Below are 22,120 nucleotides of genomic sequence, written 5' to 3' on the forward strand. Positions count from 1 at the left end.
ATCTCCCGATGCAGAGGGCAATCTCTCCTCCCCTCCTTCCTTCCCTGTCCCTTCTGAACAACCTGTAGCCATCAATAGTTACATTCCAGTCTTGGGACTCATTCCCGCCAAGTTTCCAGAATGGCAACTAGGTCATAGTTTTCTAGCAGCTCGGTGTCTTCCAGCTCCTCCTGTTTGTTGCCCATGCTCTGTGCACTGATGTAGAGGCACCTCAGCTGGGTTGTTGGCCATGTCACCTTCTTAGAGGAATGTCCCTTTCACTGGTGTTTCCCTGTTGGCTTCTGTTACCTCAGGAGCCCCTGGTTGATCTTCATAAGAGTTCAAGAGTGCTCCAGTGCTCCAGCACAGAGCCACTGGCTGAGGGTCCTCACTAGCACTGTGTCCCTGTAACCTTGACGTGTCATCGCACAGCTTGTCATGGGCAAGCCTGATATTATGTCCCTCCCCGTCACATCTAGTTTAAAGCTCTGTGAATTAGCCCTGCTGGCTCTCGGGCAAAGACTCTCCCATTTTGAGAAAGGTGAGTCCTGTCTGATGCCTGGTGCCCTGTAGGCCTTCCTCTTATCAAAACTGACAAAATGTTGGTGGAGACACCAACCATGGTGCCATGTATCAATATACTGGGTCTGTATATTTCTTCCAGTGTCACTGCCTGCAACTGAAAGGATAAAGGGAAAAATAAGTTGTGCTCCAGATTCCCTCACCAATTGTCCCATGGTCCTCAAGTCTCTTTGGTTGCACTTGGACTATGCCTTTCAACTTCATTGCCTCCCACATGGAAGACCAGTAATGGATAGTGGTCCAAGGGCCATATCAGGGTAGGGCCTTTCCTGGTGGTGTCCTTAACCCAGGCCCCAGGGAGGCAGCAGGCTTCCGAAGGGGATGGTCCATTACAGCATATTGGACCCTCTGTTTTCCTTAGAAGGGTATCACCTACAACTGCAATCCATCTTCTCTTCCTTGTGAAACTGGTCTTGATATGAGGTGTAGGCCTTTCTGACCCTTAGAATACCTCTGGTGTAATGGACTGTCTTTGTCATCGTCCATTGACTGGCCTTTCACATCCAGAGCCTCATACCTATTGTACAGAGGCACCTGGGAGTGTGAGATGGGCAAAGGGGGGGTTGTCTGCTGCCCTGAGCGAGGACTTCCCTCCATTCACTCCTTTTTGAGAATCCTCTTAGAATCATTAAGGCCGGGAAAAACCTCCAAGATTATCAAGTTCAACCTTTGACCAAACACCATTAGGTCAACTTAACCACAGCACTAAATGGCACATCCAGTTGTTTCTTGAATGCTTCCGGGGATGGTGACTCAACCACTTTCCTGGGCAGCCCTTCTAATGCTTAACCACCTCTTCAGCAAAGAAATTCTTCCTGATGTCCAACCTGAACCTCCCCTGGCGCAGCTGCCTTCTGCCTGCTGGGGGGAAGATACAGGACCCCCTGGATCCTGTTTTTTTTCTGGTGGCTGTTCTGTCTCAGGGAGGCCAGAGCATGATTCCAATAGTTTCTCTCCTTGAACTCTGTCATGCTCCTTAACCTTTCTGCTTCCTCACTTAGCTGTGCCACCAGGCTGGACCAGGATCGTCTGCCTGGTCACACCCCACACAGCTGTTGTCGCTACTGCTGTCCAATACCGGTGACTGGCTCTGGCCCTCCCTGCAGCCTGAGACGTGGATGGGAGCTCTGTCTGGGTTGTCACATCCTTCCTGGCAAGTGCAGAGGACATAACTTTCTGCCTTGTGGCTACCATATCCGAGCTCCTTCCCAGAGGGTGATGACCACCAGTGGAGCTCACCTCTTCAGTTGGTGGGGTGACTACACCCTTCCTGTGCACCTGGCTGTGCAAACTGCCTTGTCGCGCTCCTGGTCGCTCCCGCTCCCTGGGCTGAGGGGTGTTGGGGACCTCAGTTTCATTAGCACCTCCTGTGAGAATATTGACAGCTCCTGGCAGGTCAGAAAAAACTACTTTGTGGAGGGATCTGTTGCTCTGCCATGGAACAGACCAGCCTTGGAGCAGGTTCTCTTGGAGAGTGACAGTTAGGTTCCTTTATGCTGTGTTTAAAAAAAAATCTGAATGTTTAGAGGCATTTAGTATGCTACGTAAATTTATGCAATGAATTGTCCTAACTTTCTTAAAGACTCCTATGTAGATGTGATCATCAAGAGAAATCAACCGAATGCAGCTGAAATTTGACATTGGTGAATTGTGATGGGAGTTAAATACACAAAAATATACTGTAATGAATTGGCAAACAAATGAAAACTTTTCCAAATACCTCAGGCAAAATCTTAACCTATTTATTTTTCAGATGTTCGTGCTGCAAGAGACCAGATGAATATTGGAGGACTTCCTTATCCCACTTTGCCTTTACATGAGGCACCTGCAAGAGCAACATCTCTGTTCAGTCAGCCTTCATCAGCTTGCTCTTCTACAACCTCCTTCAATGGACCTTTCAATAGCGGAGTTTTATCACCACAACCTCATAGCAGTTACTATAGTGGTATGACAGGACCTCAGCATCCCTTTTACAATCGGGTAAATAATCGAGATCCAATTAACATTCTTCTGATTTAATCTGGTAATACTGCAGATGTCATCTGTAAAATAGTGAAATACCCATGCAAGTTTTATTTAGGAGTTCAGAAAAGTTCAAGAGTTGACAAATCCAACAGTAATGTTCAGTCACTGTTGTCGGGGAGAGAAATGTGATAAAAAACAAATTAACAAAGGGAAAAAAGGTCAAATCATTTTGACACTGCTCAGTTGTAGGATATTGCAGGGCTTTTTTTGGGGGGGGGTGGGAGGGTAAACTTTACTCAATTGTTCGCTCACAGACATTGAAAGGGATCCCAGCTTTTTCTTGGTGACTTTTGTTAAAACATACAGAAGCTCAAGTGGGGAGCTACATTACAAGAATGTTCGTCTGTCTTCCCTTTTGTCTCTTTTTAAAGTTATTCTGTGATCTTTTCCCTAATCCGGTGTTGCACTAATTTAAAGGATTTAACATAAATTGCATAAAACATATATTTTTGAGCAATTTGTGGGCCTCAGAAAACGTAGTCCTGGGAATGGCTCACCTGAAAATTAAATGAAGTGCTTTACTGTATAGTCAAATTGAGTCTAAACTTTCAAGTTTTGTAGGATGTATTCAGTATTTTTAAACTTGATTTTTAAATTGATTTTTTTAGTACAATCATAAAAAAAAAAACATAGAGAGCTGATATAAGTCATAGCTTACTTCTATCTACAGGAAATAGCCTCAATAGGTAAGAGTATAAACTAGTAAGCTGAAAAGTAAATTGAATTATTTCTAAATCAGTGTTTACTAACCAAAGAAAAAAAAAAAAGAGTACATGTAGCACAGAAGTTTTTAAGTTATCTATTCTAAAATTATCCTTATATACCTTCAATACGGTGACACACTGTAAAATGATGTATACTTTGAAGTAGTCCAACACTGATAAACACTTGTCACATGAGTATTTGTGCTGATACTAGCTCAGCTTTGTTAAAATAGGTGTTTCATTGGAAGCCCTGTTTTTGTGTCTGTTTTACCCTGTTTTGTGTTACTGTACATGACAAGGTTTAAAGTCAGGGGTGATATACCATTGAAACCTGTATGGGGTTTTTCTGGCTCTAATAAGCATTACAAAAACAATTATTCATGAGTCAAAAGCTGTTCTTACAATTGGTTTATTTGTTCATTTGTGTGAAGTACATACACAGGCTTAGAGGTATGCTTACTTTTTTGCCTGCTGAAGACTAAAATGCTTCAGTTTTGGCCTTTCTCTCTGGAATTTTATACTGCCCTTCTAAAGTATAATTGTTTTTAGTGTTTCACTTAGACATATTGTCAAGAGAGTGAATTCATTACTTTAGACTCATGAAGGTACTGTCATGAACACCACATACTGAGATAAGTGATGAGAACCTTTTAAGAGTAGGAAATTCATCCTGAAAGACTGTTTCCTTCAGCATTTTCAATCATATATCACTTCTCAGGTATTTGTAAGAATGGTGTTTAAAAAAAAGAATAGCAATTGAAGAATAGGCTCTCCCCAGTAGAAGTTTCTGAGAGAGGTCTTGGATACTGGTATGACACAACACAATGGATTCAAATACTTCTGTGGAAATGGCTGAATTTTATTCAAAACCACTCTGAGTTCTGGGGATATGTGCCGTATTCTGACCAGTGAAATGGTTCCTGTCCTATGGTCTTTAAGCATATATTTGTGCTTAAGAAAAAAACCTTTGAGCTGTTGGGGAAAACACTTTATTTTTAGGAAATACACTTTTTTATTATGTATGTTTCTTCTTTGTTCTTTAGATTCTTCTGCGTTATAGACCTTGAACTTGCAGTGATGTAATCTATTAATTTTTGGTTTAAAATCCCATGCTCCCTCTGAGTAGCTGTAAAGGAAAAATAATGGTCCTATTTATCAGGTCTTCAACTTAGCACTCTGGCTATCAGTATAGGACTATGCTGACATGTACGGTTGACCACTGTCTAATGGCCTGGCTACAAGCTCAATTCAAGTTCAGGTTCTAAGAATTGCAGCTCTCATCAATCATTGTGAAGATCATTTTTCTTATATGGAGGGTCATAGCAGTAGGCAAGTCTAATTGGGATTTCCTGGGTGGGAGCTAGAATTAATGGTATGTGAGTACTTTTTTTTTTTTTTTCAAAAAAGGAGAAAATTCTCTGATATCTTGAAAAAATAATAACCACTCCTGTGTTTTGTAGGCTATGTGCAGACTTGAAGAGCAACTCTGCACTGATTTATGCCCAATATGTACTTATATTGATATCATGTTTTTATGATACCTGTATTATACTTCAAATGAAGATTGAGTCTGTAGCGTTCAAGCCTATAATTGAGAATTAATCCCACAGTTGGGAAGCAGTGGAGTAGCTGAAGTGGGTTCAAGGCTTGATTAGAAATTATGGAAGAATTGTGGGATAATTGCGTTAGTGGACAAATTTTTTTCCATTGCTTTGTAGTTTGATGTCTTGCAACCAGCAAGTGGGTGCTCGGTGTGTATGTCAGAGAACAGGCACTGCAGTGAGAGCTGGGCACTTGGATGCAGTATGATCATTGAGCATTTCATGTTTGGGGGTTTTCCACGTGGTTTAAAACCCTCAGTGGAAAACTGATGCATTAGATTATTCCATTATATTTTCTGAAAGTAAATCTCTCCTTAAAAAAGTTCATATTATTTCTAGAATATGTCTTATGACAGTGGAATAATTTTAATTCAGTGAGTTTTCTACATCTTTCTATACTAACCAGTTAATGTAAGGCAAAGGCTGGGTATTGGTTCTCCTGCATATTTAAACCAAACCAAACTTGCCTATTTAGACTAATGGTTACAGTGCATATTGTGTAACTTGGTACGTTGGAATTTCTGTGGTAGTTGTGTGAAAGTGTTCAGTCTCCCTCTAGCAGCTAAGAATATGGGACCATTTTTATTTTCTGTGAAGTGCTTGAAGTTTTAGCATATGCCATTTACATAAGTGATACCCTCAGACATTAAACTTAAATTTCTTAATTCATATAGGGCTGCTTCTGAATACAGAAGGTTTTTTGTCCTTATTGATAAATCTAAAGTGAAATATTTCAACAAATTTTACTCTACCCTCATCGATTGGCCCTTGAGTTATACAGTTATTTACTCTTTACTGAATTTCCCGCAGTAGATTAATCAGAATCTTGTCATGTGCAGAAACACAAACCAAATAATATGTTCTCTTGTTAAATAGCTGGATAATAGAATTTTGGAAATGCTTTGTATAGAAATCTACAGAAATCTGTAATGCAGCCATTGTTTTGAGACTTTTTTAGGTTTTTGTGATTTTTTTGGTTTGTTTGTTTATTTGTTTGTTTTGGGGGTTTTGTTAAGAACTAGGTAATGAGTTGAAAGCAATGAGTGCTATAATTCTGCTTTTTCTAAAGTCTAAATTAAAATTGTCCTTTAAAAGGATATTTGTATTGAACAACATGCATTAATATATTTCCAAAAAAACAAAGCTCAAATACTGTCAGCTATGAGAATCTATTTATAAATTTATAAAATCTAGCATTTGTGGAAACCCTCAGGTTGGGTGCCACAAATATGGGAAGTTCTAGTGATGCTATTATGTGTCACACTTTTTGTTTTTTTGATACAATTTTCTTGGCTATTATTAATGATTGCAGGTTTTACTGAGCATCTGATTTTGAGTTTAGCAGGTCAGAGAGTGAAATTGTCAGAATTATCCTTAAATTATCCTTTTGCCATACTCAAAACACATGTTAGAGTGTAGCTACCAAAAAAACTATTCCAATTCTGTTCCTCCAGAAAACCATGCCAGAGCACCTGTTGGCTCTGAAGAGAATGAAAGGGTGTCAGTTGCTGAGGGATTTTGAATAACTCACTCCAGAGCTTTTGACTGAATTCTGTTCAATGCAAAAAGTAAAGAAATTAGTAATTTCTCTTTTCACTTTATTAAATTCAACTAGAGGATGTGTTTTGTTGAAATGATTTTTATTTTATTATTACATTTTGATTTGTGTAATTGTTTGTCCCTTTTTTGTTACACCTTTTTTTTTCCATAGCCATTCTTTGCCCCATATCTTTACATGCCAAGGTATTACCCTGGCAGTTCTCATCTCATCTCACGTCCACCACTAAAAACGAGTTTGTCCAGAGATCAGAACAATGGCCTAGTAAGTATTTTGAAGGGTAATTCAAATACTAACCTAGACAATAAATATAGTGAGTAATGAAAATGAAGGTTATTAATGATGATTCTCTATTAGACAAGTATAAGCTTTATATTATAAATATTTTAAGCAAAGGTATTATTAACATGTAATGTAAAATGTATTTTGTTTTAACTTTAGAAATTCAGTACAGAGGAAAACCAATTCTAACATCCATGTATCAAGATTAAAGGAGTAATACTGACAAAAAATATTTTAATGAAAATGCTAATTGTACTATAATACTGAAATTGATATAGTGTAATATTGTAAGAAAATGAGTGCTACTTGTAAACTTATTCCATTTTTTTAATAATATGTCACAAATTCTTTGACATATCTGTAGAAGTTAAAATTGCATCCTTTAATGTTGTAACAAATACTAGAAACTGGAAGCTCAAACTAAAATGTTAAAAGAAATGTAAAACAAAATGCATTTTATCTTAAGTGTTTATGTAAGTACATATAATTCAACTTTACCCATTGAAAAGGAGAAATGAGCAGACTTTTCTACCTTCCTATAGAATAATAAATTTTCTATTTAACAGTATTTATTTTACTGACAGATGGCTGTTCAAATGGAATTATGAACTAAGGAAAGATAAAAAACTAAAAGTCTCACTTGTCCATCACTTTAATTCTAGGATATTGATACAATGAGCAAAGCTGTTAAAAGGTTGTAAAAGCTTTAATCACTTAAAGAAAACAAATGCGTTTCTATTGAATTATGTATTATTATGAGATCATTCTCATTCACTGTTTACTTCATAATTTTTGTTAAGCCCTTGATCATTTTACCCAAACCATAATATTTTGTTGTTGTTAGGATGTTATCAAGGAGGATGCTGATGAGGGGCTTCCTTCACCCACAGACCCCTCAATGGTAAATGAGTAGTCATGTGGTGTGGAAATTTTAGCATCTCATTGCTTTTTCAGCAGTAATGAGTCTGCATTAATCATAACTGCAGTTCACTAACACTGCATCAGTGGCTTTGGTGGGCAAATAGAGTAGTTGAAAACTAATGTAGTTCGTGAATGAATTTAAGAGCTAATATGTCACTTTTAAGATGTATTCTATTTTCCCCTGTAGTTTTCCCCTTGCCTTTCTCAGTAGCTGTGGTGAGCTTTCAGTAAAGAGTGTTGTGGTAGCTAAACAGAGTGAAGAATGACAACTGGTCATTCAGTGCTTAAATTTTAGAAGTAACTGTGTTTTTCTGCTTCAGTCAACTCTCTCGCCCGAACACTACTTCTTTAGTTGGTGGCATAAAGCTGTTGAAGGTAACACTGTATAAAGCAACTTGGGATAGAAATGGGAAAAAAAGAAATTGCTGGTCATAAGCTTATTCTTGAGTCAGAATGCTAACAACTACCTTTTCGGTTATTTATGTTTGTTTTATGCTGAGTATTCACACAAAGAAGTCATCTTTATGGTATAAGTTTTAACTCTAATTGTGATCATGATTTATTACTGAAACAAAGAGGTTCATATGACTGTCATGATTCTCTTAATGTTTGTTGCCGATAGTTCTTGGCAATAGTTATAATTTAATCTCAGTTATTTTTTTCTTTTAGTAGATCATTGCAAAAATGTCTTTCTGTTGTTATGCAATGGAAAAAAAAACCTCACACAAACTCCAAACTGTATTTAACTGCACATAACTTTCACTGAGCAACCATGTATGGGTGATGCAATGGAAAATGTACTCTGAAGTTCTCTTTCCCACATTATTAGCTACCTTGTGTGAAGGGAGTAATTTTTCCTTGTAGTATGTTTTTGAAGATGCTGAAGTCTTCCCTGTGTTTGATTCCTTATCTCAGTATCCCATTCTCTTCCCAGACCATTGAAATTTCTCAAAAAAGAACTTTCTCAAAAGTATTAGAGTGATGACTGAAGTGTATGTGTATCCATGAGTGTGATAAGGGACACAAGCCTGGAAAAGTGGGATTTAATCTCAGGGTAAAGTAGTGAATGAGTTCCAGCAGCAGGCCTGGACCTGGTTGCTCTTCAGCTTGCTGCTGAATGTGTATCTTAAAGCACACACAGGCTGCAGCTTCAAACAGCAATTTAAAAGATTCCTGTAAGTTATGGAATCTATTGCCTGTAAGTAAGGAAGAAAATATAGGAGTTAAAACATTAAAAAGAAACTCTGTGTGAAATAATGATAATGGAGGATTTTATTAGATATATTTTTGAGTTTAATTTATACTACTGTGAATCTGTGTAGTGCAGCACATCAGATCATGTACTTTTCTAAGACTTCGTAATATTTAACCTATGGTGTAAATCTAAAACTTTGAATTTTTTTTAAAGTCTCTAGGTAGTTGACAGGAATATTTGTTAGTCAGGTATTTTGTGCGATGCCTTGTCAGGGTTTCATCTATTCTAAAACAACTTCTTTTGTCAACTTTATTGAATTTTCTGTGAAAAGAAACAGTATTATACTTGTGTTATATGCTACAATTTTCTGTAGATGATGGGTACAATAATTTCATCCAGCTATTTAGGTAGCTCTAAATTGATGGGTCGTTGCTACTGTATAAATGATACAACTTTACTTATTAAATGGATTGGTGCATGCAAAGTAATTAAATAAACTAAAAAAACTGCACAAAGTAGTTAATGAAAACCAAGATGTGTAATTGGTTTGGTGATTGAAAACAAGAGGAGCATGTAGAATCAAAATTGTCTTTCATGCACAACTGGCAAGGAGCCAGAAATGTTGCAATTTTACTTCTGTAAAAGTAAAAAATAGAAAGTAATCATTATTTTGGATGTTTGAGTTGTAACAGGGCAAAAAAAAAAAAGGATTAGTCAGGAGTATAATTTTTTCTATATACAGATCATCATTACTGCTTATTGCTTGAGTTGACAGAGCTGTGTTGAGGCTATTATGTGATCTAGTTAAGGCTTCAGTGTTGTTGTCATTCTGACATTGGAGTTGACCAAGTTCTGAAATTTCAGATCGTAATCACTAGTCCCATAATATCAGTGTAAGTCTACATTAGCTTAGTAGAAATGAGGAATATTTTGGGAACAGTCATCCTGTATCGAGAATTTGATACACCTTCTACCACTTTCTATATTTCTATTCTTCTATATTCGGATTCTGTTGCTAATGATAAAACTTGTCTATCTCAGACTGTAGTTAACTGTTCTTTGCTGAATGGATCAAAACATAGGTGTCAAACTGGTAAGTTTACCAAATACCATCTATTTAGTTGTATTGGCATGAAACTGCATTGCAAATTTTAGGGTATTGGCTTAAATCACTAATGGAAATAGACTTAAGATATCTTTGACAGCCTTTGACATCTGGGATGGAGGCAGACATGCTTTTCTGCTGGTTTTACTGTACAAATACTTATTTCTGAATAACTTTTGAGTGCTCTTTTGAAGAGTTTGTAGGTGGTTTGCAGTGTTACCAGACATGGAATGGTAGCACGGAATGGCTCACAGAATCCTCTATTATGATAGAAATCAAACTAGCGTTAGCAGTGCTCATCTGTAATAAACTTGATTTTGTGCTTTAGTTTGCATTGTTAATTGTGACTAGTTAGGGTGCAGCTTGTTGTGATATAATTACTTTGTTTGTTTAAATACATTTTTTCATACTGCACTGAATATATAATCCCTTAAGATGTAGTTAATATGTGTGCTTTGAATGAGAACTGATGTGGCCCAGAGCATATAGTATAGATAGATAAATATACAGCACTCTAAGAAACTGGAAGTAATTTTCAAAGTTTTGAGCATGAATGAAAATGTATGGCATGGGAGTTTTCTTACAGGTTTTCCAGTGCTTTTATGTAGCATTTTTGTGCTTTGAATATTTGTTCTCATAACAAATAACTTTTCAGTTCTGTGGGTGGTGCTGGTTTGCTTTTTTTTGGGGGTGGAGGCAAGGGTAGTGGGCAGGTTCAGTTATACAGAAGTTTTAAAAGCTATTTGAGATAAATCAATGATATAATGTGATCTTGAAATGACCGGAGAATGTTTTATTAAAAGCAGGATTTTCCATCAGAAACATTATATAAAACTTTTATGCAAAACAAAATATAGCAAGTGTTGTTTTTTTTTACAAGTGCAAACCAGAGTAGTCTGCTCATAGGAAAATAGTATTTGTATAGCATATCCTAAATGTATATTGTGAAGATCTGTCTTAGAAGTTTCATCACATTATGAAAATATCCCATTTCTGTCCTAACACTGATTCCCTCTGTTTACTTTAAAGCATGTCGTCTGTATGTTCAACCTTTGTGATGTCACTTTAAGCTGTTGTTTCTTTTAATTCTGTTTTGTCCTTTTCTGAAAGCTGTGTGAGTCTGGGTTAAACAAAAACAGACAGGTACAGCCACTTTTTGTGAATTATCATTCACTTGTTTCAGAGTCATTTCAGAAGCTCTCATACTGGCGCTTCGTGCTGGGCTGTCTGTAAACTAATGCTCATTACTAGCCTTGAGGTTTGTTTTGACAAGCTGCTTTTAGCTTTTGCATGGCAAATACTTTTCAGACTAATGTTCTCTAAGCATCTCTCACAAAACCACTAAGGCTGAAAAATGTGTCAGTTTAAGTACAGTTTTAATTCACTTACATGATGACAATATCCCTAAAGCTATTACATTACTTATTCTTCAGAGAGTGCTTTTCATAAAGAACGATTTGGATTAATGTGCATCTATTTCAAACAGTTCACACTTTAACAAAAATAGTCTAAATATTTTAGCTCTTTTATGTATTTCTTTTTATACACAGAAAGCAAAGTTTCTAAACTAAGTCTTCATGCATGCAGAAAGAATAGCTTGTTCTTGATTGCTAAAAAAAACATTTTGATCTGAAGGAGAACTGTTAAATTAGAAGTGTTTAAAACTTCATTTATTTCTGGATATATCATAAATGTATTCAGTAGATTCTGAGAACAAAGGCAATTGCTTGCATACATTGCTTAGGGATCATTTATTTTAGTAGTGCTGCAATGTAATTTTTGCTATAATGGTTTCTTTTATTTTGATTGATAAGCTTTTTTTCAAAAAATAATTAAGATTTGAATTAATGTCTTGTCTTCATTGATGTTTTATCTAACTCATGCCAATAGTAAATAGTGTGTTTGTGGGGAAATAATGGACAAAACCAATATTCTGAAGAAAAGATGAAAATAAAAAAAAAATTGATTTTTTAAAAGGGAAAAATGAAGACATTCATAAAAGTATATGATAAATAGTTTATGGGTGAAGCTCCGTCCTGTCATCTTCATCAGTTTGATGGTTGGCTTGTATCCTTAACGCGATGTATATTTTAGATGTGCTAAAAGTCTGACTAAATTAAGACATAAAATTGTCCTTTAGATGCCTGTATGATAACTAATTAGGTATTGTAGGCACCAAATTAGGGATACATTGCAGAATCTGAAAAGTAGCTGTCTTGTCCTCAGAAGGAATAACAAACCCTTGCCTAAGAGCCTAGACTGGAGTGGAATTATAATGTCTAATCTTTATGCAATAATTTAGGTAGACTGCCTTCCCAGAAAATGGGGTATATCTTTTGTTTGTGGACATCCAGTGGACATCACACTAAAAAAATTATAAATAGTCACAAGAACAAAGATTAGTGCCCCAGCTGTTTCTAGGCAAGTGTGTGAACCGCCAGGCTTAAATTCCCAACAACGTCCTGTAGTGTTCCTGAAAGGAGTTAACAGCTATTTTTAAGTCCATTTCAAGCACATCTGGCAGAGAACTTGTGGGAATTACATGTAATATCATCTAAACTTTGAAACTGTGAGTAGCTTAGCTGGGGAGAATGCCTACCTCCCCAGATCAGGATGTCTTTGACAACAGTATGTCAGAAATTACTCTGAGGTTAAATGGTAGTAGATAACGGAGGTTTGGATTGCGGCCTTAGAATTACTATTTGAATAAATTCATTGTAAATATCCTAGTTTAGATAATTCAGATATTGTTAATGGCATTCTCTATGATGATCCTTGGTTTTCATAAGCAATATATTTGGATCTATTAATTTATATTAATTCTAAAAGATTAAACCACTTTGAAGTAATTAAATAAAAATAGGGGGAAAGTATTGCAATTACAGAACCAGTCTTCATTGGTGATTTGAGTATAATAAAACTTGATTAACTGAACTCTGGATAGTCAAAGTGCATGTTAACATCCCAATGTTTATGCATGTGATGATGAACTCTGAAGCTTTAGAAGCTCTTTTGCATCCTCCCAAAATGAGCTGTTTGGTGCATGGTCTACAGTGCTGAAACCAAAACTTCATGTTCAGGAAAAAGCAATGGTGCAGCCTCCCTCCCAAGAGGAGAGTGTACTCTGTACCTACATAGGGAGTATTTTATAGCTGATAGAATGGGTTCTGATTTGCTTTTAGGAGTTTGGAATCACTGGTGTAACTGCACAGGTCCCCATCCAAGGAATATGTGGGGTTTTTTTGAGAACATGCTGTCTTAGTGTACTGACTACATGCAGATGCATTTAGTTTGGTTTTCCACCCTTTCTTTGAAATTCCCAGAAGCTGGCAACATTAATGGGACAACTCCTGTGTTTTCAAAGCTGAATCATAAATATTTTCTACCTAAATCTTGCCGAAGTTTGAGATGTATGAAGCATGCTCATAGTATCTTGGAGGGCAGTTGCAGTGCTGATGAGTGTTTCTGTACTGTGGTACACAGCCCCTAGGCTGATCTTGCATAAATGGAGCTGAAGGAACATCTGGAAAAGGGACAGATGTTGCTAAAATTACCCAAAGAATCCAAGTCATTGAGGAGTTATGTTTTAGGTTATCTTTGTCTCATACTAAACCAGGAGTTTTTAAAACAGGAAGATCTGAGTTGTATCTGCATTATTTGAAAAAACCAAACATCCCAGAACTAAACTAACCACTAAGATCAGGGGGAAACTTGTGAGTGAAGGTGCATTTTAAATTGATTAACCCTTACTTAATATTTCCGATTTTTATGTTTCTTTTCTTAACATAATTTAGGAGAGTTATTTTGTCATAGAGGCAGGACCCAAGATGCTGGGTTTTTTCTCATATAAATACCTATAATAAAGGTTTCCCAATATATAGATATTCTGATAGCAATTAAAAATGCCTGTGCATTCTTATTCTCATCTTTTAATTTTAAAATGTAGTTAAACACAGCTTGATTTGTGTTAGTGTGTATTGTGAAATTCTAGGGGTGCTGAGTACTTGAACAAGTCTTATGTGCACGTTTTCTCACATTACAGGGAACAGGACCAGGATCAACCACAGGAGGATCACATGTGTCTCTGAGCACAATGAGTGTGGAAGCTGTGTGTGAGAAGCTAAAGCAGATAGATGGTCTGGACCAGAGCATGTTACCTCAGTACTCTGCAACAATAAAAAAGGTATCAGTGGAATTTCATTAATGTATTTAGTACCTAAACGTGGAGCTACACAATGAAAAGGAAATACTTAGTTGCCTCTCTTCTTGAAAATGTTTACTGAAACACATCAAATGTCAAAACAACATCCTAACTTCTGTGCATGCCAAGTTTGGAGGACATTTTTAATACAAGCATTTATTTTTGCAAGAAGATGTGCTCTGTCAAAATGCTGATGAGACTGGTTATTTTGAGAATAGAAGCGAGAAAAACGTTTTCAAAATTGCCATGTATAATAAATAGATAAAAAAGGTTGTAAATGTGTTCTATCTCCAGGTAGCAACATCCCTTTTTTTTGCTGTGAAAAATTGGCACACCTCTTCTGTTGTAAATGAGTGATGAAGATGGTTCCATTTCTTTATCACAGTCCACATCTGTTTGCTTCAGAAAAAGGCCACTGTACGTTTTTCTGCTACTGTTCTTTTCTCTGATAGATACATTCGCACAGAATAACTTTTTCCTTTATTAATTTTTTTTTCACCATTCTGTGTGAATTTTTTTTTCACCTTTTACAAAGAAAGAAGGGAAAAATACAAAGGTTGTCAATACTGAGTGTTTTTGCTGAGCTTGTTTTGTCCTGGAACGTATCGTATCTTAACAAATACAGGAAGGATGTTGATTCAAGGATTAAGAGACAGGTTTAAGTTGCTTAAAGCAAGAAATAGGATGTTAGATTGCAGGTCATTAAGCGTAGCTGCAAAAAATTTCAGTTGATTCCGTTGCCCTAGAGTGCGAAAAGAATGTGCTCATCAGTTATCTCTAACGAGATTCCTCTTATTTATATTCTTGTATTTCTTACTGTAAAAAAGAGGGATGAAAATGGCTCAGCCTGGTCTCTTTCCTGGTTTGATTTAAGACCATCTGCTGGGATATGGGAACAAAACCATTGAGATCCCTCAGTATAAGTGGAGCTCTCAACTTGGGTCTTCCATTTTCTGACTGCTCTCCTAAGACATGATTCCTCTTTTACATTCTGTCCATCCACTGATAGGTGGTATAAAGAGAAATACCTCTCATTGTTATGCAGTTGAAATGGTTTTGTATTGAATTTGGTGCCTTTGAAAGTTAAGCACTATATAAACATGCCTAATGTAAGGAATCACCTTTCTGGAATATGTATGTTGTTTAGGCACTTTCTTTAGAAAGAAGTCTAGTCTTCTATCCCTGGGTATTTCTGATGATGGGAGGAATGTAAGCCTATATTATGCAGACAGGAAACTTGATGGAGGTAGTACTTGATCTCAGATGCCTTAAGCCAGGGGTCAGATGATGCCTGGGACTTCATTCTCTGATTGTCTTCAGATGCTCGGGCATCTGCAGTCCAATTGTTCTGAGTCAGAGAAATTTAGGCATATTAATGTGGTTTATTGTCCCTGAAATTTTCTACCAATAATGTGTTGTTTCCTTATGTCAGTTTATAGAATGCAGTCATATTGCCTTTCATATACACATTTTTAGTGTATATTTATATTATTATTTAATATTTCCATTTTTTTCCATGACACATAGGTGGCTCTTATCCATCAGCAATCATCAATAAATGTACTTTTATAAAAACACATGGTTATTATATAGAATTGGACTTAAGAGTGGTGTTGGGGAGTTTCACTAGTAGTCCACATCCAATTTTAATTACCTTTTTAGTCTGTTACTGCCATGCCATAAATCTTGTATCTGTCATTTACATTATTTAGTTTTATTGTTTCAGGCAAATATAAATGGTCGTGTCTTGGCTCAGTGCAATATTGATGAACTGAAAAAAGAAATGAATATGAATTTTGGTGACTGGCACCTGTTCAGGAGCATGGTAAGACTTTCTGTTCAGTATTCAGGTCATCATAAATTAGTCTTTTTCAATATGAATATTTTTTTCTCCCTGGTTACTTTCTTTTTGTCAGCACCTTAAAGTTTGTAAGTATTGTCTTAAAACGTGCATACATCTATTATTTTGTTACTTAGTCTTTTTGTCTTGAGCACTAATGAATAACTGCTTCCCTATGGATTTGTGTCTTAATTGATTGTGAACTCTGAAGTTTTCCCTCCTTTTTTTGTAGGATCTGTTTTTTCCTTTATGGGTTCCCCTTTCAAATTTGTCTATTTTAATGAAATGGTCAGAACTTAACTCTTTTTGAAGCCTCTGTCCTTCTGTTAAAAACTACTCAGAGAATTCAAAGTATGTGTAATAATATGTGCAAGGAATTGGAACGCCAGGCCATTAGAGATGTGTGGCCCACAGTTGAATAAGCCTGATTTTTAAAGGAACTTAAGCTAAAAATCAAGCCAATAAGATATATGTACAGTATTCAATTGACACATACTTGTATAATGTAAGAATGCTGCATGCTATTATTGAAGCATATGTATAGATTTTTAATATTCCCCCATTTCCTTCCTCCCAGTTCGAAAGTAAATGGCAGTGTTACAGGAAGAGTTACACATCACAGTGAGCTGTGTTTTCTCTTAAGTATTTTTAGACTATTGCCAATTTTCTTTCTGAAAATAATAGTTTATCTCTCAACTGCTAAGTCAGTCTTGAAAACCCTGAGAATTACACAATGAGATTTATTGTTAGATAAGAAGTGTTTGGTTTTGCTTTTAAATTTATAGTTTATCACTAGTTTAACAAGACTTTAAGTGTTTTTGTGATATGAACTCTTTCAAGGGTCTGAGCAGTAATAATAATTTTTAAATACAAAAAATTATTAAATATTAAAATGTGATTTGCAGTAAAGACAATGAATGCACTAGGTCTGTGAACAGATTTTTCTTTGCACTTTTCCATGGTCACAACCACATACACAGGTATATTTTTACAGTTGCGAATTCCTCATTCCTCTTTTTAATGGAATTCTTGTTTATTAATTTTAGGAACTATTTCTAACTGTTTCTTTTTGTGCGTTAAGATACTTGAAATGAGAAATTCTGAAAATCAGGCAGTTCAGGAAGATCCTCGTGGAGCAACTGAGCACGTTACAACTGCGATTCCTCACAGTGAACTTACTCGCCGTCCTGGGCATAACACTGAGTTGCCTCACACTGAGCTGACAGGTCTTGCTGGTCAAGCTCCCTACACACTTAACTTCAGCTTTGAAGAACTCAACACAATTGGTCTTGATGAAGCTCCTCCACGCCATAGTAACTTAAGTTGGCAGGTATTTAACAGAGAAATGTATTCTGCTTGCTTATCCGTGTGCAAAAGAGTTTTTTTCCATTCTTTCATAAAGACAGGTCAAGAAATATGTCTGCTGGGATGGTTCAGATACTTTCAGTTCTCCGTTTTGGTAAAGACTAGTTCTGCAGAGATGTAAACTCTAACCATACTCTGTGAGTCAAAGTCTTTAGTCTTTACCATCTGAAAACTTTTCATCTGTTCCACAATCACTCTTCATGACAAAAAAATGAAAGCTGTCTTGCTTTTCTCATCTAGCTTAGGGTAGTCATGCAAGACTTCTGTTTATCATAGTATTGAGGTTTTGTGTATGAAATATTTTAGCTAAGTGCTAGCTAGATGTTGTGCTGTTCAAAGGATTACAGATATATTTGTTAGGTTTTTTAAAACAGACAGCTACAGTTCTCCATGACATCAGAGCCTTGTCCTGACAATGCATAACCTATTCATAGACTCCAGAGCTGACATCCTTCTCTATCTATAATTTCTGCTATAGGTTGTGGTCATTTTTTTTCTGTAACTTATGAAATCACTTGAAGTGTGGGATTTTCATTTGTCTTTATGAAATAAGACAAATCAGTTGGTAACTAAATAGTGGTTAGAATTAAAAAACCCAAGCAAACAAAACCCCCCACCAAACCCAAATATTTTAGCAGTTTTTTCATCTCTGGAAGTAAATTAAAAAATCTTGAAGGTTCATCAAAATAGGAAGACACTGCAAGTTACTAAATATAGATGATGTTTTTAATAATGAAAACTGTCCATGAAAATAGATTTGGGATATATATCCCAGAGATAGATGTCTATCCCAGATACCTCTGAATGTGTGCATGCATGTTTGTGTGTATTTGTAGGGTCCTGATTACCCTTACTGCCTATTTCCAGCAACGGACTATTAGTATATGTTTTTCCAAACCAAAACTGGCATTACTCAATGTTGTTATATTTAAATAAATAGTACTTCTGATGCCCACTTATCTGAAGTTGAATCAAAGGAATGAGAAAGGTAGTTTGTCTTTAAGAAAACATTAGAATTGACCTGTTGGAATTTTTTAAATCAATACTGATTAAAAAATAATATTGCTACTTCTCTGCTGCAGTGGGTTGACCCTGCCTGGACACCAGATGCCCACCAAAGCTGCTCTGTCACTGCCCTCAGCTGGCTCAGGGAGAGAAAATACAATGAGAGGCTCCTGGGTCGAGATAAGGGCAGGGAGAGATCACTCACCAGTGACTGTCATGAGCAAAAGAGACTTCACTTGGGAAAATTAGTTTAATTTATTACCAATCAAATCAGAGTAGGGTATAGAAAAATAAAGACAATTCTAAAAGCAGAGGAGGGGGCAAAGAGAAATATGTTTGCCAGAAAACCAACTTTTCTGAAATCAGCTACATGCAATGGCATTTTGCCAGGGTGTATTGAAGTATATAGGGTGGAGGTCTTTTAAAAATGTTTTTGAGAGATGTTCAACATTTAGATGAATTCTTCCTGTCTAATATAAAATGCTAATTTTGTAGATGTACAAAAATGTATTAGAAAAGCCCATCTTGACATACAAATTCAATTCTTATAATTATATACTCAAAAGTTAGCCTCAAATGCACTGGATAAAATGCTTGTTTTATGGAAATTTTCTGTTATGGGGACCAACAATAAGAATACTTTGTAAGTTTAGTGAATGTGTGTGTGATTGCATATATATGATTATAGTAAGCATATTTTAATTATAGCATTGACAATTTCGCTTGCATAATCTATTTGCAGCAACAAAAAGAATAATTTAAGCACATACTTAACGCTCTGAGTTAGTAAGTTAGTTAAGATCAGTAAAAGCAAAAATAAATAGTTCATATAACTGTTATCTCTCTCTCTCTCTTCTTTCTTTTTTTTTCAGTCACAAACTCGTAGAACTCCAAGTCTTTCAAGTCTTAACTCTCAAGATTCTAGTATTGAAATATCAAAGCTTACTGACAAGGTGCAGGCAGAGTACAGAGATGCATATAGAGAGTATATTGCTCAGATGTCACAATTAGAAGGAGGTGCCAATTCTACTACAGTAAGTGGGAGGTCCTCCCCTCATAGCTCTAGTGCTTTCTATATGGGGCAGAGCACATCGGGGGGTTCCTTGCACTCCAGTGCAGAGCAGGAAAAAGGAAAAGATGGTGAACAGAAACAAGACGATGGAAGGAAGTCCTTCTTGCTGAAGAGAAATGATGTTGTTGATTACAGTACTTCAGGTGTTTCTACTAGTGATGCATCTCCTTTGGATCCTATTACTGAAGAAGATGAAAAATCTGATCAGTCTGGTTCCAAACTTCTCCCAGGAAAGAAGTCTTCAGAAAGAACAAGTATATTCCAGGCTGCAGATTTAAAGCTTAAGGGAGTTACTCTCCGGTATCAGAAACTTCCCAGTGATGAAGATGAGTCCGGAACTGAGGAATCAGATAATACTCCTCTCCTTAAGGAAGGTAAAGATAAGAAAACAGATATCAAAATAGAGAAGCAGCCCAAATCTCCAGAACATGGTTCTGAACCTATTAGAACCTTCATCAAAGCAAAGGAGTACTTGACAGATGCCCTTTTGGATAAGAAAGATTCATCTGACTCTGGTGTAAGATCCAATGAAAGTTCTCCAAATCATTCCCTCCATAATGAAGGAGCAGATGATTCACAGCTTGAAAAGACGAATCTCATTGAGCTTGAAGATGACAGTCACAGTGCAAAGAGAGGAATTCCACACAGCCTTAGTGGCCTTCAAGATCCAGCTGTGGTTCGCATGTCTATTTGCTCAGAAGATAAGAAAAGCCCTTCTGAAAGCAGCCTGATAGCAAGTAGCCCTGAAGAGAACTGGCCAGCTTGCCAGAAAGTCTATAATTTAAACAGAACCCCTAGTACAGTCACCTTAAATAACAACAGTGCTCCAAGCAATCGAGCTAATCAAAATTTTGAAGAAATACAAGGTATCAGAGATCCATCTCAAGTCATCCTGCACCCTGGCTCAGGTTCCAACCCAACTGCAGTTCAGAATGAGAACCTGAAGACGGTCGCTCACAAGCGGAGCCAGCGTTCAAGTTACACCAGGCTTTCAAAAGATTCATCAGAGCTTCACACCGTTGCAGGCTCAGAGGGGGCTGGTTTTGGAGAAGAGAGAGAGAGTATCCTGTAAAAAGCAGCCAGGTTAAAAAGAGTTTGCCCATGAATTGTAGCTTACTTGGAATTCTGTGTCAGTCTGTGGTTACATTAAGCTTTTTAGTTCAAGCTTTCAGTATTGTAATAGATGGTCTAGATTATTTTCAGTCATTTTCTTGGAGAGAAGGAGTAGTTTTTACAAGAAGCAAGCTACTTCAGACCTTCCCCACTTATAAAAGCTGTCAGCATGGAAAACCAGTTCTTTTTTAAGATACTGTGCAAAGGTTTGGTCAGGGGCAGATGTTACAGAGTAAGTATGGTTTAATTATGAAAATTATGATGTGTTTCTGTTGGGATCTAAACATTCCAGTTAATTCTGCATTCTTGCAAGTAAAGTTAATACTGTCCATCCTTGCCATTTGATGTATGAGATGCCAGAACATTAATATCACAACCTGTGGCACCCTTATCAAATTTTGCGTTGATTTATGGATTGATGTATGCAACATATATTACATATGTTAAAATTTGAGTGTTAAGATACTTCTTTGGCTATATGTGTCCTTTTACTCTTTGTATGTTCAGTAATTGCAGTTGACTTTGTGATCTTCGGGTAAAGTGGTGGTAAGGTTTGAAAGGAACATTGTCTTGATGTGTCACTGGAATTGGCAATTATTTATAAGGTAATACCTTATCATTGAGTTAGTGGATCTGTTATTTATTGTACGTACGTAATTTTGCAGTCACTAAATAGATGGTCTCATTGGATGCAACCAGCTGAGCTACATTAAAATATTGTAAGGATAAGGTATGAATATGATGTCTGAATTTAGGAAGCATTTGTAGCTGTGTGTGGTTTTTCCTTGGTACGGTGTTTATCATTTGGTCATGGAAAGAAAAATAAGCAGTGTTTGCCCTTCTAAAACTAATACATACTTTTTGGAATCTTGTCAAAGCTGTACGCCAGCTTCTTTACTTCTGAAGTACAGTGTTTGAAGATTTTTTTATCATCTTAAGTAATGTACCTGAATGATGTTGTAGCAAATGCTTGTACTGTCCAGTGAAATTTGCATGGTTTTGAGGAAGAATTGTTCAAACTAGAGTCTGCTAGTAGAAAGAGAATAAAAAATAAATTGGCACATTGGGCTTGTGTCCAAATTTCTTCTTATTTGCGGTATTTTGTTTCTTCACTTGATAAAAATGTTAAATCCATATTGTTTTGGTTTAAGTACTTCACAGATTTAATTTTTAAAAATACATTAAAACAATATCATTAATAATACATATAATCATTAAGTATAAAAATACATTTGATTAATGAAATTACCAGAGCAGACGTTTCTAAATGAAGTGCTGTGAGCTGCAGAGAAGTGGCCACCTCCCATTAGTCCAAAGCAGTAACCCTGCTGTTTGTGGCAGTTAACATGTGCTGGTAGCTGTGTGAAGCTTTGTTTATGTCCCACTGTATCTCCAACCAGTTGCTTCCTGAGAGACCATGTGGTCTTGGCCTTTGTTATCCAAATCAAGAGGATGCATTTCCATGCCAGAGTCAACAGAAGAACTGGCTTTATCCAGGCTCTCTGTTTTTTCATTCCATGGATGTCTTGTACTTACAGGACTGGAGATGTGATCTGTATGGTTTTGCATTCT

The 22,120-nt window shown here is 36.4% G+C and overlaps 1 protein-coding gene across 3 annotated transcripts in view; it reads left to right on the plus strand.

Moving 5' to 3' along the window:
• KIDINS220 (kinase D interacting substrate 220) overlaps positions 1-21,638 on the plus strand; it is a 78,696-nt gene extending 57,058 nt beyond the window's left edge. Inside the window, exons 24-30 of one of the 3 annotated variants that reach the window (XM_027690145.1) lie at positions 2,315-2,541; positions 6,603-6,713; positions 7,576-7,632; positions 13,995-14,135; positions 15,880-15,978; positions 17,075-17,323; positions 19,236-21,638. In XM_027690145.1, coding sequence (XP_027545946.1) covers positions 2,315-2,541; positions 6,603-6,713; positions 7,576-7,632; positions 13,995-14,135; positions 15,880-15,978; positions 17,075-17,323; positions 19,236-20,507 — 2,156 coding nt within the window. In that variant the 3' untranslated portion in view covers positions 20,508-21,638. The remainder of the gene's footprint in view (positions 1-2,314; positions 2,542-6,602; positions 6,714-7,575; positions 7,633-13,994; positions 14,136-15,879; positions 15,979-17,074; positions 17,324-19,235) is intronic. The other 2 variants (XM_027690146.1, XM_027690147.1) reach the window with 2 other exon arrangements.
• Positions 21,639-22,120: the final 482 nt, after the last annotated feature.

Source organism: Neopelma chrysocephalum, unplaced genomic scaffold (genome assembly GCF_003984885.1).
Source record: "Neopelma chrysocephalum unplaced genomic scaffold, ASM398488v2 Primary Assembly neopelma1_80b, whole genome shotgun sequence".
Lineage (NCBI taxonomy): Eukaryota > Metazoa > Chordata > Aves > Passeriformes > Pipridae > Neopelma > Neopelma chrysocephalum.